The 18,782-nt window shown below is 37.1% G+C and overlaps 2 protein-coding genes across 2 annotated transcripts in view; one reads left to right on the forward strand and one right to left on the reverse strand.

Moving 5' to 3' along the window:
- LOC110454357 (melatonin receptor type 1A-like) overlaps positions 1-9,309 on the forward strand; it is a 32,082-nt gene extending 22,773 nt beyond the window's left edge. The window contains exon 2 of the mRNA XM_021503825.1: positions 6,819-9,309. Coding sequence (XP_021359500.1) covers positions 7,266-8,396 — 1,131 coding nt within the window. The 5' untranslated portion in view covers positions 6,819-7,265 and the 3' untranslated portion in view covers positions 8,397-9,309. The remainder of the gene's footprint in view (positions 1-6,818) is intronic.
- Positions 1-18,782, reverse strand: part of LOC110454356 (UDP-GalNAc:beta-1,3-N-acetylgalactosaminyltransferase 2-like) — a 298,859-nt gene that overhangs the window by 163,019 nt on the left and 117,058 nt on the right. The gene's annotated exons all lie outside the window — the stretch shown is intronic.

Here is an 18,782-nt window from a genome sequence, read left to right on the forward strand (position 1 = left end):
GGTTTTGGAGAAGAAGATTTTTGAAATTTTAGTCAATTTGACCCTTTTTGGCCCCGCCCCTCAGGCCCCTGGGGGCTTAGGACTAAACCGGCAACTATTTTTGTTGACCTTTGTCCATGGAAGGTCCCTGCAAAATTTCATTGAAATTGGTTCAGGGGTTTTGGAGAAGAAGTTGAAAATGTAAATTGTTTACGGACGGACGACGGACGACGGATGACGGACGACGACGGACAAAAGGCGATCGCAATAGGTCACTTGAGACTTTGTCTCAGGTGACCTAAAAAACTATGACATAGGTATATTCACTGGATAACACAGCACATTATTTGATAAAAATATTTTTTTTGTGAAATTTCTAGACAAACAGCGGAAACTGCTTTTTTTATTCTAAATCATCAAATATTTGCTGTTTTTTTGGTGGATTCTTTCAATGATGATATTTATTGAAATAACGTATTAATACCTGATTCTTATTTCAGTATCAATAGCGCCACATTTTTGACTGTTTTGATTGTATCAGCAATAGAAAGTCCCTATGTTGAGTGACAGGTAATTAGCGTTAGCCTTAAGGTTGTATGCTATCATTAACATTATAATTTGCGCTAGAGTTATCTCCCTTACTATAATAAACTTTGTCCAGATAACCGTTCCTATATCATCGTTCAGAGATTTCTAAACGCTGAGGCTCTTTTGGATAAGAGATTGATTTCTCATTAAAGTAGTGAAATTGTTTGACACAGCACTATTTTCAGAGCTACTATAATATATAGCTTTGAAAATATATGTGATTAGCAGCGATTTTTTTTTAATTCTGTTACACATTTAAATCAAGGCTTCTCTGTGCAAAGAAAACCCACATTGAAGTCACACAATATACTATTTGAATCAATTTCAAATGTAAAGCCCACCTCACAAAAACAAATGACATGCTGCAGCTCGTACAAGCTGTACTCATGTTTTCAGAAGATCTGTTCAAGTACAGCTCTAAGGTGAGCATGCAGTAAACTTTAATAGGTTGTGTGGGAAAACCTAAGCATGGCTTCTCTCCATTTCGGGGAACATTTCTAGGAAACATGATACCCCAGAGCTGAAGATTGTACTGCTAGAACTTGACAGGTTCTGTAAGTTTTTAGACAACCTGATTCACTTTCATGTGTTTTCACAAAATCCTACTTGAAACAGTTTTACAGCACCACCTGTCAAAATATCAACATGAAGAAAGTGAATAATTCAAAGATATGTATTGGTGCTGTCGTTACATTCTAACTAAAGTGCTCCAGGGATAGGTTAGCACAGTAGGACAAATTTGGTCTGTGTTATAATGAATATCTTACCTATCTTAAAGAGAGGTCTCTTATCAAAGACGATACATATACTGGTACCTAGAGTGAACCCTCATATTCAATAGTGGACTCTCCTATATAATAGTGGACTCTCCTATCTAATAGTGGACTATCCTATCTAATAGTGGACTCTAGCTCTTATCTAATAGTAAACTCTCCTATCTAATAGTGGACTCTCCTATATAATAGTGGAATCTCCTATCTAATAGTGGACTCTCATATCTAATAGTGAGCTCTCCTATCTAATAGTGGACTCTCCTATCTAATAGTGGACCCTCCTATCTAAAAGTGAACCCTTATATTTAATAGTGGACTCTCTTATCTAATAGTGGACTCTCCTATCTAATAGTGATCCATCATGTTCAATAGTAGACTCTCCTATCTAATAGTGAACCCTCATATTCAATAGTGGACTCTCTTGTCTAATAGTAGACTCTCCTAGCTAATAATGAACCCTCATATTCAATAGTGGACTCTCTTATCTAATAATGGACTCTCCTATCTAATAGTGATCCATCATGTTCAATAGTAGACTCTCCTATCTAATAGTGGACTCTCCTATCTAATAGTGGACTCTCATATCTAATAGTGAGCTCTCCTATCTAATAGTGAGCTCTCCTATCTAATAGTGGACTTCAAAAGCTTTGTTTTCTATTACTTAGATTGTGTACCCTCTCCTATGTAAGGATGGTCTCACATAGAGTTTGTAGTGGTGTCCCCTGGCTAAAGCTGGCCTCATCGAGACTTTAGAGTGCACTTTCCTATGTAAAAATATACTACGGCAGCCATGGCTGGCCTTTTCTGTATTACTTCTTATGGTAATAGGTAATTTCCCAAGATGACAAGTAATAGGTTTTAATAGACATTATAATCCTCCTCCTCACTTCTCACACTGATACCCTGGTGTGGTAATTAACAGCATCATCTGTTAAATTACTTTGTATGCCATTTGATCAGATATATCACTTTACATCAAGACACAACCCTATCACTGTAAGAGAACTAGGTCCCTGTTTACCTATGGTGATGAATGGGCTCAATTCGCAGTATCTGAAGAGCACAGCACAGCTCTGTCTAAAAGTACACTCTCTCATTTATACCATCTGGTGAATGCATTTGCTGCATGTTCTACACATTGATTAGGAAAACTCATCAGGAAAACTACAGTACAGTAAGTTAATCATCACCATTACAGTACGTTAGACACTCAACAACACTACAGTACAGTAGGTAACTGATCAAATTACTGTACAGTAGGGAACTCAACAACACTACAGTACAGTAGGTAGCTCAACAACACTACAGTACAGTAGGTAGCTCAACAACACTACAGTACAGTAGGTAACTCAACAACACTACAGTACAGTAGGTAACTCAACAACACTACAGTACAGTAGGTAACTCAACAACACTACAGTACAGTAGGTAACTGATCAAATTACTGTACAATAGTGAACTCAACAACATTACAGTATAGTAGGTAACTCAACAACACCACAGTATATATGGTAACTGATCAAATTACTGTACAGTAGGTAACTGATCAAATTACTGTACAGTAGGGAACTCAACTACACTACAGTACAGTAGGTAATCAACAACACTACAGTACAGTAGGTAACTCAACAACACTACAGTAGGTAACTGATCAAATTACTGTACAGTAGGGAACTCAACAACACTACAGTACAGTAGATAACTGATCAAATTACTGTACAGTAGGGAACTCAACAACACTACAGTACAGTAGGTAACTGATCAAACTACTGTACAGTAGGGAATCAACAACACTACAGTACAGTAGGTAACTCAACAACACTACAGTACAGTAGGTAACTTATGAAATTACTGTACAGTAGGTAACTGATCAAATTACTGTACAGTAGGTAATCAACAACACTACAGTACAGTAGGTAATCAACAACATGTAACTCATCACACGATACTGTGATGGTGGTGATATTATTGTATTTCTAGAACTCTGACGTAATGGATATGACTTTGTGATACATGTTAACTTTATGGAGCTAGGATAAACCTGTATTTGCATATCAAGGTTATCTGGTTATTTTGGGAATGAAATCTACCCATGAGTGGTCTGGGATAAAAGCCCCCAGGAATGTTAGCCACTATATTTTCATATATTTTGATCTCCTTACAGGCTAATGGTGCTACCACAACAATTTGGTCAAAACCTGTCAACTATGCTATTTTGGTATGTCATTGAAAGCAATTTTTCCCAATTTGACTTCTTTTGACTCCATCCCTCAGCCCAAATGTTGGTCTGCCCATTCTTTGTATAACTGTGATCCATATGTGTTGCGCATGCTACCCTTACAGCTTGGTTGAAATCTGTACCAAAAGTTGGAAGGAGATGTCAGTTAAATCAAATCAGCCAATCAGACCTATTTTACCCAGCCCCACAGAGCAGCTGAGGGTTATGCAGCCCATCTATATGTCTAAATTTTGATCCCTATGAGCTATTAAGCTTGTTATTATATATTAAGTCAGTTAAACTGTATATTGGTTTTATGAGTTGTTGATTAGGATTGTATACAGACAGTTAAATTTTACAAATTATTACAAAAATAAAATGCTCCTAATTAACATACCATACAATGCTATTTATTTCAATATGATTTTCAAAAACCTAATTTTTCAAAAGTAATGCTAGTTTGGAGAAGAAAATTAAATTTATTTTTGTTTACCATTTCCTAATTGAGAACCTAAAGTACCTGTAGATAAATATCAGCCAACAGGGACAATATCTGGTATGTACAGCTGGAAGGTGTCAGAATGATTCCGTTCTACAGCTAAAAATGGGTCAATAATGGCCCTCTCAAGCAGTCCTAACAATGTCCTCATCTAGTAATCACTCATTACATTCTAAAAATCTTTTTAGAATTTTCTTATGTCAATCAGTGTGTTGATTAACCAATTTTTGATTGCATAACTCCCGCCCAGGTAGGTTGTGATGGGGACTAATATAACAGGGTCAGCTAGCATCTCTGTCCCTACGTACAGTTTTACATCCTTAATGGTTCCAAGTTGAAGCTAATAATAGTCCACATAGAACAACCTAAATCATACCACTGACAAACAGTATAATTCCCTTGTAATTCCGCCAGTTTGATATATCAGCAGTGCAGCTTGTTTTCCAGGAGAACTGGTCAGTGCTAACTGACGACAATGATGGCGACGCCTAATGACCAATTACTCCCCTCTTGTCGCCACGAGATGTCCTATTACCAGTCATGTTCACAATTGGCCCATGTTTGGAGATTTTCTCAGTTGCTGATTATCCAGCAGTAATCTCTAAATGATTAGCACTGTTGTAAACCAGATGATCACATGTTGCATTATTTTTATAATGCTGCAGCAATATTTAGGAAGATCTGTTGAAAGTGTCACCCTATATAAAAAAATATAAAAAAATATAGCTTTTGGGAAATTAATAACCTACTGCACCTCTCTACCACATATTATAAATGAGCTGTTAGAAGTACTAGTACAGCTTATAACAAGCAGGACACCTATACACTCTCCATAACCCACCCAGACAAACCCTCACACACAGAGGTACTCAGTTTGCAGGTCAGAATCACTACAGTCACTGCTCTCACACTGTGAGTGTGTATGTCTGCCACCCCTAGAATGTTAAAAGCCCTAGAGTTGTTTACGCTAGGTTAGAGAGAACATAATAAAATGTCATCCAACACATAAATAAACCATATATACAGAATACTAAAATGCTTTACATAAAATTTGTTATTGTGTTTTCAGGATGTTAAAACCTGTCATTAAAAATAGCTATTATATTTCTGATCTTTTAAACCCTGTTCTTAATATGTAACCGAGGTAATACTTTGTCAATGCCTCTGCTAGGGATTAAATTTAATTAAGGCCTGTGGTTTACAATTTGGATGCTCTACAAATTGAGCGAAAGAAAATTTCTCCATAGCAAAGTTGATAAGAAGCGGCTTGAACTTAAAATAACAGGGTGACATTCCTGCCTTCCAGGAAAGAACTCTTCCCGAGCTTTAGAACTCTTCCCGTGCTTTAGAACTCTTCCCGAGCTTTAGAACTCTTCTCGAGCTTTAGAACTCTTCTCGAGCTTTAGAACTCTTCCCGAGCTTTAGAACTCTTCCCGTGCTTTAGAACTCTTCCCGAGCTTTAGAACTCTTCTCGAGCTTTAGAACTCTTCTCGAGCTTTAGAACTCTTCCCGAGCTTTAGAACTCTTCCCGTGCTTTAGAACTCTTCCCGAGCTTTAGAACTCTTCTCGAGCTTTAGAACTCTTCCCGAGCTTTAGAACTCTTCCCGAGCTTTAGAACTCTTCCCGAGCTTTAGAACTCTTCCCGAGCTTTACCAAAGGCAACAACAATGCTCGTGAGAACAAGGCTTAGTAATTTTGTCAATATTTTCCATGTACATGGGCGCCAAAGTCACAGAGGTCATTATTTTCAATAAATCTTGGGAACCTAGAACCTGAGCTCCTTTATTAATCTGATGCTCTACTGAATGAGTTCATAGAAATTCTTCTAGACGAGTCAGAAGAAAGCTAGTATTTTTACCAGGGTCACATACATACAGTACCTAACAGCTTTATTGTATCTGATTGTGAATACCACACTACATTTAGACTTACAGTAATAAGCATAAGTTGGGTACCTTGCAATTTGGAAAACAGGAATGATTGCAGAGCAGAATTCTAAAAAACAGCTATAAAAGATACTTTTTCAGTAAATCAGAAAATCATGGTGAAGGGATGGGATGTTGGGACCAGAAAAAGAATAAAGATCATACATATATTTATATTACCAACAACACAGAACATTTTATCATAACCACTCTGAAAATAAAAAAATATTTAAAAACAGAAATTGAAAGTACCAATATTATCCTTATTTTGATAAATATTATCCATGTAAATATATCAATTTCTGTTCCATTATCGTTTTCAATTCAATTTCTCCAAATAAAAATTTGATTTGTATCAGAAAAAATTACTGATTATTTTCACACTGAAATTAACAGCTGTGTACTTCATTAAATAAAAACATGATACACTATACACTGTCACCAAGGACCCTTGACTGGTATTATTTTCTAAATCAATGGAAATGTTTACTCCACTACCCAGCTATAGGGGTGGAGGAAGGGTGAGATGTGGCCATCATAACAAGCTAGTCTCCCCGCTCCCCTCCTCCCGCATGTCTATCAATCGGATAGCTATAGGCCTATATCTGTTTAGTACACAGAACACAATAATTGGGATATTGATTCGGACAATACCATATTGTACTGTTCTCTATATCTTTCACAGATTCTTGTGTCATTCATTTCATAGTAACAGCTGCTGTCTTGCATCTTTAGAAAAAAAAAAAAATGGCAGAATTTGATCCGGCTAATTTTTTACACAGATTATTTTACAATGTAGATATATCATTCTAAGGATCTGTGTTTGTTTGTTACAGGCCTATATACATCTTACACAGAGCGATAAATGACCGTCAACTGCCAATCCAGTTTTTTCTGTCCACGGTAGCCATGAACACACAGTCCCCAAGCCAGAAAATTCCTGAAGATTAATTGGAAGTGGTGGCTTGCAGTTGATGCCAAAACCTTGTGATGTCCTGTGGATTAAGCTGTCAGTAACTCGGCTACCTATTTGACAGATATCAATACAGTCAGTATCATATTGTCATTCCACATTCATCCGCCCATCAATAAATGGATTTTGTTCCACGATTTCTCCACTGATTTTTTCCAGTCAAATGATTTTTATTCAAATGTCAACGCACCTGATCAGAGACAGATCATAGGCTAATACTTGGAAGTATTACAGTTCACCCTGTCCGGTGATAGATGTACAACTGGCTAATATCTCCGGAAAGTCTGTGCTCCCTTTATCAGTGATAAAAATGTCCCTGGCCGGACTGTCTGGCAAAGACAATTCCTTGGACATTCCAATATTATACAACTTTACGAAAACTGCGATGAATAATCTTGTGGATACCAACACAACAAATCTGACAGATGTGGGAGCTGTCGGTCCCTCCCAGACAGCACTACATATTGGAGGTATTATAATGCTCCTGGCCCTTCTCTCAGGATTGTTTGGGAACTTTTTAGTCATGATTGTAATATTCACCAAGCGAGATCTCAGCAACATAATCAACATCTTCATCATCAGCCTGTGTATCAACGACATAATCAACCTTGGGTTCAACAACAACATGGTACTCCTCTCCTATTTCCTAGGACGTTTTCCAACAGGAATGCTCGGATGTGAATTAGCCACGCACTTTAGTGTTTTGCTTATGGGATCATCTTTGTGGCATACTGGACTCATAGCCATTCATCGCCTAATTGTTGTTGTATTCAACAATTTTTACAAAATAATTTCTAAGAAAGCGTATACCATATTTGTGCTAGTATTTGCTCGTGTCGTGCCGCTTCTGTTTCTGTGTCAACCATCACTAGGCAACATGGCCTACTATGAGCCGAAACTTCTCCGATGCATTGTGAAGAAAAATTACGGACCTTTCACACTGCTGGTTAGTGTGTTTCTGATGATGCTACCATCAGTCATCCTCATCGTTTGTTACATTGCAATTTTCATCAAAGTGCATCAGTCTTCAAGAGCATCAAGAGTGTCACGTCAACGTGAATGGCTCAAACGTGAGATAAAAATCACCAAAATGTTTGGTATGGTGTTTCTCCTAATCTTGATTGGGTACCTTCCATATGGAATTGTGCGAGCAATGGACAAGCGTTTGGAATGGCATGCAGATTTTTATGTGGCAATTACAGTGTTCTTTGCCATAGCAAACAGCAGTAACCCCATAGTATATGGAATAATGGATAAACAAATACGACAGCAATGTTTCAATGCACTGCATATCAGAATGTCAAAAGAGGATGCCAATAATGGAAATATCACATCAAGTTCAAGGATGTCCCATAATGGCTACAAGGACAAAGAGGAGGTCACTGAGGATGTCCCACTCAACAATTCAAAGACAGATTCAGAAAAGGAAGTGAAGTCGTAAACTTACTACTGGATTTTTTTTCTTTAAAACTGAATTAACTTCATGAAGATTTTCTCAACCTAAAGCAATTGATATGTTATGTGATTATTGCAAAATTTATCATGTCTGAGGATTCAAGACTGCCTTGGTAAATATGTTGCTGAGGTTACTATGTATCATGATCCTTCAAGAATTGAATGTCTCATAGTTTCCAAGGTAACCTTGCATAGTCATCCTCTGGAGAAAAAAAATGTTTCCATGGTAACCAAATTTAATGACATCATAAGAACAATGTTTCAGCAAAATTTGTGTTTATAAGGTCATATTGTTTCATGATTGCCTCAGTAAAATGTTTCTATGGTAACCTTGTCTGATGATCCTTTAAAGACCAAGCCTCTGTAAAATGTGTTTCTATGGTAACCTTGTCTGATGATCCTTTTAAGACCAAGCCTCAGTAGATTGTGTTTCTATGGTAACCTTGTCTGATGATCCTTTTAAGACCAAGCCACAGTCAAATGTGTTTCTATGGTAACCTTGTCTGAGGATCCTGTTAAGACAAAGCCTACGTAAAATGTGTTTCTATGGTAACCTTTTCTGATGATACTTTAAAGACCAAGCCTCAGTAAATTGTGTTTTTTTGGAACCTTGTCTGATGATCTTTTCAGACCAAGCCTCAGTAAATTGTGTTTTTTTGGTAACCTTGTCTGATGATCCTTTTAAAATCAAGCCACAGTCAAATGTGTTTCTATGGTAACCTTGTATGAGGATCCTGTTAAGACAAAGCCTACGTAAAATGTGTTTCTATGGTAACCTTGTCTGAGGATCCTGTTAAGACAAAGCCTAAGTAAAATGTGTTTCTATGGTAACCTTTTCTTATGATACTTTAAAGACCAAGCCTCAGTAAATTGTGTTTCTATGGTAACCTTGTCTGAGGACCCTGTTAAGACAAAGCCTAAGTAAAATGTGTTTCTATGGTAACCTTGTCCGATGATCCTGTTAAGACCAAGCCTCAGTAAATTGTGTTTCTATTGTAGCCTTGTCTGATAATCCTGTTAAGACCAAGCCTTCGTAAAATGTGTTTCTATGGTAACCTAATCTGATGATACTTTAAAGACCAAGCCTCAGTAAATTGGGTTTCTATGGTTACCTCTGATGATCCTGTTAAGACCAAGCCTCTGTAAAATGTGTTTCTATGGTAACCTTTCCTTATGATACTTTAAAGACCAAGCCTCAGTAAATTGGGTTTCTATGGTTACCTTTTCTGGTGGTCCTGTTTAGACCAAGTCTCGGTAAAATGTGTTTCTATGGTAACCTATTCTGATGATACTTTAAATACCAAGCCTCAGTAAATTGGGTTTCTATGGTTACCTTTTCTGGTGGTCCTGTTTAGACCAAGTCTGGGTAAAATGTGTTTCTATGGTAACCTAATCTGATGATACTTTAAAGACCAAGCCTCAGTAAATTGGGTTTCTATGGTTACCTTGTCTGGTGATCCTGTTTAGACCAAGTCTCGGGAGAATGTGTTTCTATGGTAACCTTGTATGAGGATCCTGTTAAGACAAAGCCTACGTAAAATGTGTTTCTATGGTAACCTAATCTGATGATACTTTAAAGACCAAGCCTCAGTAAATTGGGTTTCTATGGTTACCTTGTCTGGTGGTCCTGTTTAGACCAAGTCTCGGGAAAATGTGTTTCTATGGTAACCTAATCTGATGATACTTTAAAGACCAAGCCTCAGTAAATTGGGTTTCTATGGTTACCTTGTCTGGTGGTCCTGTTTAGACCAAGTCTGGGTAAAATGTGTTTCTATGGTAACCTAATCTGATGATACTTTAAAGACCAAGCCTCAGTAAATTGGGTTTCTATGGTTACCTCTGATGATCCTGTTAAGACCAAGCCTCAGTAAATTTTGTTTCTATGGTAACCTTGTCTGAGGACCCTGTTAAGACAAAGCCTAAGTAAAATGTGTTTCTATAGTAACCTTTTCTTATGATACTTTAAAGACCAAGCCTCAGTAAATTGTGTTTCTATGGTACCCTTGTCTGATGATCCTGTTAAGACAAAGCATCTGTAAAATGTGTTTCTATGGTAACCTTGTCCGATGATCCTGTTAAGACCAAGCCTCTGTAAAATGTGTTTCTATGGTAACCTTTTCTTATGATACTTTAAAGACCAAGCCTCAGTAAATTGGGTTTCTATGGTTACCTCTGATGATCCTGTTAAGACCAAGCCTCTGTAAAATGTGTTTCTATGTTAACTTATTCTGATGATACTTTAAAGACCAAGCCTCAGTAAATTGGGTTTCTATGGTTACCTTTTCTGGTGGTCCTGTTTAGACCAAGTCTGGGTAAAATGTGTTTCTATGGTAACCTAATCTGATGATACTTTAAAGACCAAGCCTCAGTAAATTGTGTGTCTATGGTTATCTTGTCTGATGATCCTGTTACGACCCAGCCTCAGTCAAATGTGTTTCTATGGTAACCTTTCCTTATGATACTTTAAAGACCAAGCCTCAGTAAATTGGGTTTCTATGGTTACCTCTGATGATCCTGTTAAGACCAAGCCTCAGTAAAATGTGTTTCTATGGTAACCTATTCTGATGATACTTTAAATACCAAGCCTCAGTAAATTGGGTTTCTATGGTTACCTCTGATGATCCTGTTAAGACCAAGCCTCAGTAAAATGTGTTTCTATGGTAACCTTGTATGAGGATCCTGTTAAGACAAAGCCTCTGTAAAATGTGTTTCTATGGTAACCTTTTCTTATGATACTTTAAAGACCAAGCCTCAGTAAATTGGGTTTCTATGGTTACCTTGTCTGGTGATCCTGTTTAGACCAAGTCTCGGTAAAATGTGTTTCTATGGTAACCTTTTCTTATGATACTTTAAAGACCAAGCCTCAGTAAATTGGGTTTCTATGGTTACCTCTGATGATCCTGTTAAGACCAAGCCTCAGTAAATTTTGTTTCTATGGTAACCTTGTCTGATGATCCTGTTAAAACAAAGTCTTGGTAAAATGTGTTTATATCACGTAACCTTTTCTGATGATCCTATAAGACTAAGCCTCAGTAAATTGGGTTTCTATGGTTACCTTGTCTGATGATCTTTTTAAGACCAAGCCTCAGAAAATTGTGTTTCTCTGGGAACCTTGTCTGATGATCTTTTTAAGACCAAGCCTCAGAAAATTGTGTTTCTCTGGGAACCTTGTCTGCGGATCCTATAAGACCAAACCTCAGTAAATTGTGTTTCGATGGAAGCCTTGTCTGATGAACCTGTTAAGACCAAGCATCAGTAAATTGTGTTTCTATGGGAACCTTGTCTGAGGATCCTTTAAGACCAAACCTCAGTAATTTGGGGTTCTATGGTAGCCTTGTCTGCTGATCCTGTTAAGACCAAGCCTCAGTAAATTGTGTTTCTATGGGAACCTTGTCTGAGGATCCTATAAGACCAAGCCTCAGTAAAATGTGTTTCTATGGTAACCTTGTCTGATGATCTGTTTACGAACAAGCTTAAGTCAAATGTGTTTCTATGGTAACCTTGTCTGATGATCCTTTTAAGACCAAGCCTCAGTAAATTGTGTTTCTATGGGAACCTTGTCTGAGGATCCTTTAAGACCAAGCCTCAGTAAATTGTGTTTTTTTGGTAACCTTGTCTGATGATCTTTTTAAGACCAAGCCTCAGTAAAATGTGTTTCTATGGTTACCTTGTCTGATGATCCTGTTAAAAACAAACCTCAGTAAATTGTGTTTCTATGGTAACCTTTTCTGATGATCTTGTTAAGACCAAGCCTCTGTAAAATGTTCTTCTATGGTAACATTGTCTGACTATCCTTTAAAGACCAAACCTCAGTCAAATGTGTTTCTTTGGTAACTTTGTCTGATGATCTTTTAAAGACCCAGCCTCTGTAAAATGTGTTTCTATGGGAACCTTGTCTAATAATCCTGTTAAGACAAAGTCTCTGTAAAATGTGTTTCTATTGGAACCTTGTCTGATGATCCTGTTAAGACAAAGTCTCGGTAAAATGTGTTTATATGGTAACCTTTTCTGATGATCCTATAAGACTAAGCCTCAGTAAATTGGGTTTCTATGGTTACCTTGTCTGGTGATCCTGTTAAGACCAAGTCTCGGTAAAATGTGTATCTATGGTAACCTTGTCTGATGATCCTATAAGACCAAGCCTACGTAAAATGTGTTTCTATGGTAACCTTTTCTGATGATACTTTTAAGACCAAGCCTCAGTAAAATGTGTTTCTCTGGTTACCTTGTCTGAGGATCCTGTTAAGACCAAGCCTCAGTAAATTGTGTTCCTATGGTAGCCTTGTCTGATGATCTGTTTACGAACAAGCCTCAGTCAAATGTGTTGCTATGGAAACCTTGTCTGATGATCCTATAAGACCAAGCCTCAGTAAATTGTGTTTCTATTGTTACCTTGTCTGATGATCTGTTTACGAACAAGCCTCAGTCAAATGTGTTGCTATGGAAACCTTGTCTGATGATCCTATAAGACCAAGCCTCAGTAAATTGTGTTTCTATGGTTACCTTGTCTGATGATCCTTTTAAGACCAAGCCTCAGTAAATTGTGTGTCTCTGGTTACCTTGTCTGATGATCCTGTTAAGACCAAGCCTCAGTAAATTGTGTTTCTATGGTTACCTTGTCTGATGATCCTGTTAAGACAAAGCCTCTGTAAAATGTGTTTTTATGGTTACCTTGTCTGATGATCCTATAAGGCCAATGCCGAAGTAAAATGTGTTTCTTTCTGTTGTACTTCAAAATGTTCTTTGAAAATAGTGACAATCAAATAAGAATTCCTTTTATCACTTGAAAACAAATTAAACACCATTTTTTTTAATAAAGACTCGATGTGTATCGTAACTTGTTCTTTGAAGTTTGTGAATTATGCTGCAATATAAGTGCCATAGCATGCTATATGTATACAAAATAACAATGATGATGTATAGAATGCCTAGAGGACCTAAGGTTTCGATCGTTCAAACTCGTACAACCTGAAATCTTACCCTGGCTAGACTATTATTATATACATTACAGGGAGTGGTTTACAACCTGAAAGCATGAAGAATTTATCCTGTTAAAACCAATGATGTATCTTATTTTGACAAGATATAATCAAATATTTTGTTTATGCTTAGAAATAAATCAATAGCAGATATAGGAGTAATTCAATCAAATACAATTACAATTGCCAGAACATCACTTTAACATTTAAAATACCTCATTCCCTAAATTACATCACGGCTAGATTTATCAGTTTGGGTTTACAGATTTTAAAACAGCAGAGGAAAACCTCACTTGATAAAATGGAAAGTATTCAGTTGGATTAAGCAATATTTTCAGAAATTCTTGTTAGAAGATGCCTTCAGTCAATTTAAAATATAGATTTAATAAATAAATTATCTCACTGAATAATGTGAGGAGAAAATTGACAAGCAAGAATCAAAATTCAAACAAATGAAATGTTTTATTCAATATTTGTTGGTAGGGCAGCAAGCTGCAGCCAGCATTCTCTTCATACAGAAACCATAATCAACTATATATACTGAAATACAACTATAAAGCAAAAATGTTATCAGTTAATTAAGGGCTGCTGAAACATCTCAACATGCATTCAGATGTCTTGTACAAGTTTTCTTCTCACTGATATTCAAACCTATGCTTATAACATCTCAACGTAGTTCACATCAGGTAACATATCCAAACTAAAGAAAGTAGAATGTTGTAGAGCCATACCTCACTGTCACTCTACCCATCATCTTTTAGCTTCATCTCATCACAGCATGCTATTGACATTTTACTGAAATAATGCATGTTTTGTGAAATTTTAACACTTTCCCAGCGTCTACAGATAATGTCACACTTGCCCCTATGTCTAAGTGCAATTTTGATAGCACACCTTTTCCAACATGCTCACACATACTCTCTGAGGTCCCTCCATTATATTGTCAGCCATTGTTTATAAAATCTTCTCAGAGACATTATATCTTGTTATTAATGAACAAAAAATGGTTATCATTGAGAGCGATGCGGAGCACTCCCACTCCCAAGTCCCCCAGGAATTCTATGACAAGATGTGAAACGACAAACGTATAGTGATAAATCCACCGAAATGTGACTTTGAACAAAATAAACGAGACTCAAAGCCAATAAAGGTCTAATTTTAAACCAAATGAAGCAGTATTATAAATGCCTTTTTACCACTTTTTTCTCATAAAAAATCTATGATCTCCAGCTGAGAAAGCCTACAGGTACGTCCTTAGATGAGGATTCTGTGTGTGACGAAAGCCTGGCCCTAACGCTGAAGATTATCACCTCCTGTACAGAACTCTCATTCTCTCTGGAGAAAAGGTCATTTCTAAAGGTTTAAATCAGATTTTTTTCAGTTACTTTAATTGTCAATAAAACGTCATTCAGGAGACAACATACTTCCTTTCTATAAGGGCTTGTCAAAAACTACATGATTGAGCCAGCATTTTTATCTTAAAAGAGACAAAATGCTACAACTTATCTCCTCCTGACACACCTAGGGTTGATGGCCAGATACCAGCAGCTCTTGATCCCACAGTCCACACTGTCCTGACACCATATCCAAAACCGGGGGCGGTCGTCAAAACTAGTCAAATACTATTAATACAGTTTATTGTTTTTCCTTCTCTTCTTTCTTCTTTCTTACCCTTTTTCCATTTTACCTTTCTTATTTTTTTTTTCCATGTCATTAAATTAAAATACCTTAGCTGTTAAATGGATGCTAGAACAAATAAACCAATTCAATTTTTCTCTTCCCCCACCCATCCCCCCTTTCCTTTTTTTCCTCCCACCTTTTCCTGTCTACCTCCAACTTTGATCCATTTCTTTCTTCTTTTCACCTTTCTTTTTTTCTCTGCTTTTTTGCTTGTCGATTTGAATTAACCAGAAGGGGTTAACTCCAAAGTCATTTCCATTCTCATTCTATTTTTTTCCCTTCTTCCTTTCCTCCCTCTTTTCTTTTGTTTCCACTCTCCTTTTCCATTCTCCTTTTTCTCTTTTTTCTTCCTTTTCTCCTACATCTTCTTTAGTTATTAAGGGACTAACTCTAACATTTTTTCTATTCTCGTTTCTTTTTTCTTTCTTTCTCTGCTCTGCCTCCAGAACCAGAAGGGAGCTAACTCTGCAATTATCACAAAGCTAATACAATATAGCATACATATATGAATTACTATCACCAAACCTCATACAAGGTAATGCCTCAATTACTAATGGACGCAGTTCAAATAAGGCAATGCTTCAATTAGTAACAGAATAATTACACTTCATCCTCTGTGTTAAGTTGGTCGTTTTCCTCACCATGAGTGGTCAATTTCCACTCCACCGTAACATACATCTATATATCATACTTAGGAAATGAACACTTGAGTTGGTCACTGGCGGTTCTAGTCTGACCAATTTTTGGTCGTAATTTACTCTACTAACAACACTGGTGTCACACTGATACCCCATTACCATGACCAGGTCTAGTTACCAACACATTACAATTCTATGAATACATTCACAGATCGGCTATAGCTTATTTTAACATTCAAATGTTTCTCTCATTGAAAGATACACACAGAAAATTAACATCTAAATGGTTATTATAGGTGGGAATCTGACACAGTCGGAGTGGCAATACAAGCACAAGGCAATTTACATACACATAGCATAGGATATACGTGGCTTTGGAAAAATTCATAATAGTTTTATACCGAACAAACTCAAATAGAAACTGATGACCCTCACCTTGGATGATTCAGGGTTCCTTAGTCCACTTAACATGATTTAGCTGTTATATCTAGCTGTATTGTATTCCAGAACAAACTCAAATAGAAACTGATGTTATATCTAGCTGTATTGTGTTCCAGAACAAACTCAAATAGAAACTGATGACCTTCACCTTGGATGATTCAGGGTTCCTTAGTCCACTTAACATGATTCAGCTGTTATATCTAGCTGTATTGTGTTCCAGAACAAACTCAAATAGAATCTGATGACCTTCACCTTGGATGATTCAGGGTTCCTTAGTCCACTTAACATGATTCAGCTGTTATATCTAGCTGTATTGTGTTCCAGAACAAACTCAAATAGAATCTGATGACCTTCACCTTGGATGATTCAGGGTTCCTTAGTCCACTTAACATGATTCAGCTGTTATATCTAGCTGTATTGTGTTCCAGAACAAACTCAAATAGAATCTGATGACCTTCACCTTGGATGATTCAGGGTTCCTTAGTCCACTTAACATGATTCAGCTGTTATATCTAGCTGTATTGTGTTCCAGAACAAACTCAAATAGAATCTGATGACCTTCACCTTGGATGATTCAGGGTTCCTTAGTCCACTTAACATGATTCAGCTGTTATATCTAGCTGTATTGTGTTCCAGAACAAACTCAAATAGAATCTGATGACCTTCACCTTGGATGATTCAGGGTTCCTTAGTCCACTTAACATGATTCAGCTGTTATATCTAGCTGTATTGTGTTCCAGAACAAACTCAAATAGAATCTGATGACCTTCACCTTGGATGATTCAGGGTTCCTTAGTCCACTTAACATGATTCAGCTGTTATATCTAGCTGTATTGTGTTCCAGAACAAACTCAAATAGAATCTGATGACCTTCACCTTGGATGATTCAGGGTTCCTTAGTCCACTTAACATGATTCAGCTGTTATATCTAGCTGTATTGTGTTCCAGAACAAACTCAAATAGAATCTGATGACCTTCACCTTGGATGATTCAGGGTTCCTTAGTCCACTTAACATGATTCAGCTGTTATATCTAGCTGTATTGTGTTCCAGAACAAACTCAAATAGAATCTGATGACCTTCACCTTGGATGATTCAGGGTTCCTTAGTCCACTTAACATGATTCAGCTGTTATATCTAGCTGTATTGTGTTCCAGAACAAACTCAAATAGAATCTGATGACCTTCACCTTGGATGATTCAGGGTTCCTTAGTCCACTTAACATGATTCAGCTGTTATATCTAGCTGTATTGTGTTCCAGAACAAACTCAAATAGAATCTGATGACCTTCACCTTGGATGATTCAGGGTTCCTTAGTCCACTTAACATGATTCAGCTGTTATATCTAGCTGTATTGTGTTCCAGAACAAACTCAAATAGAATCTGATGACCTTCACCTTGGATGATTCAGGGTTCCTTAGTCCACTTAACATGATTCAGCTGTTATATCTAGCTGTATTGTGTTCCAGAACAAACTCAAATAGAATCTGATGACCTTCACCTTGGATGATTCAGGGTTCCTTAGTCCACTTAACATGATTCAGCTGTTATATCTAGCTGTATTGTGTTCCAGAACAAACTCAAATAGAATCTGATGACCTTCACCTTGGATGATTCAGGGTTCCTTAGTCCACTTAACATGATTCAGCTGTTATATCTAGCTGTATTGTGTTCCAGAACAAACTCAAATAGAATCTGATGACCTTCACCTTGGATGATTCAGGGTTCCTTAGTCCACTTAACATGATTCAGCTGTTATATCTAGCTGTATTGTGTTCCAGAACAAACTCAAATAGAATCTGATGACCTTCACCTTGGATGATTCAGGGTTCCTTAGTCCACTTAACATGATTCAGCTGTTATATCTAGCTGTATTGTGTTCCAGAACAAACTCAAATAGAATCTGATGACCTTCACCTTGGATGATTCAGGGTTCCTTAGTCCACTTAACATGATTCAGCTGTTATATCTAGCTGTATTGTGTTCCAGAACAAACTCAAATAGAATCTGATGACCTTCACCTTGGATGATTCAGGGTTCCTTAGTCCACTTAACATGATTCAGCTGTTATATCTAGCTGTATTGTGTTCCAGAACAAACTCAAATAGAATCTGATGACCTTCACCTTGGATGATTCAGGGTTCCTTAGTCCACTTAACATGATTCAGCTGTTATATCTAGCTGTATTGTGTTCCAGAACAAACTCAAATAGAATCTGATGACCTTCACCTTGGATGATTCAGGGTTCCTTAGTCCACTTAACATGATTCAGCTGTTATATCTAGCTGTATTGTGTTCCAGAACAAACTCAAATAGAATCTGATGACCTTCACCTTGGATGATTCAGGGTTCCTTAGTCCACTTAACATGATTCAGCTGTTATATCTAGCTGTATTGTGTTCCAGAACAAACTCAAATAGAATCTGATGACCTTCACCTTGGATGATTCAGGGTTCCTTAGTCCACTTAACATGATTCAGCTGTTATATCTAGCTGTATTGTGTTCCAGAACAAACTCAAATAGAATCTGATGACCTTCACCTTGGATGATTCAGGGTTCCTTAGTCCACTTAACATGATTCAGCTGTTATATCTAGCTGTATTGTGTTCCAGAACAAACTCAAATAGAATCTGA

The sequence above is a fragment of the Mizuhopecten yessoensis genome, unplaced genomic scaffold (genome assembly GCF_002113885.1).
Source record: "Mizuhopecten yessoensis strain PY_sf001 unplaced genomic scaffold, ASM211388v2 scaffold7781, whole genome shotgun sequence".
Classification (NCBI taxonomy): Eukaryota; Metazoa; Mollusca; class Bivalvia; order Pectinida; family Pectinidae; genus Mizuhopecten; species Mizuhopecten yessoensis.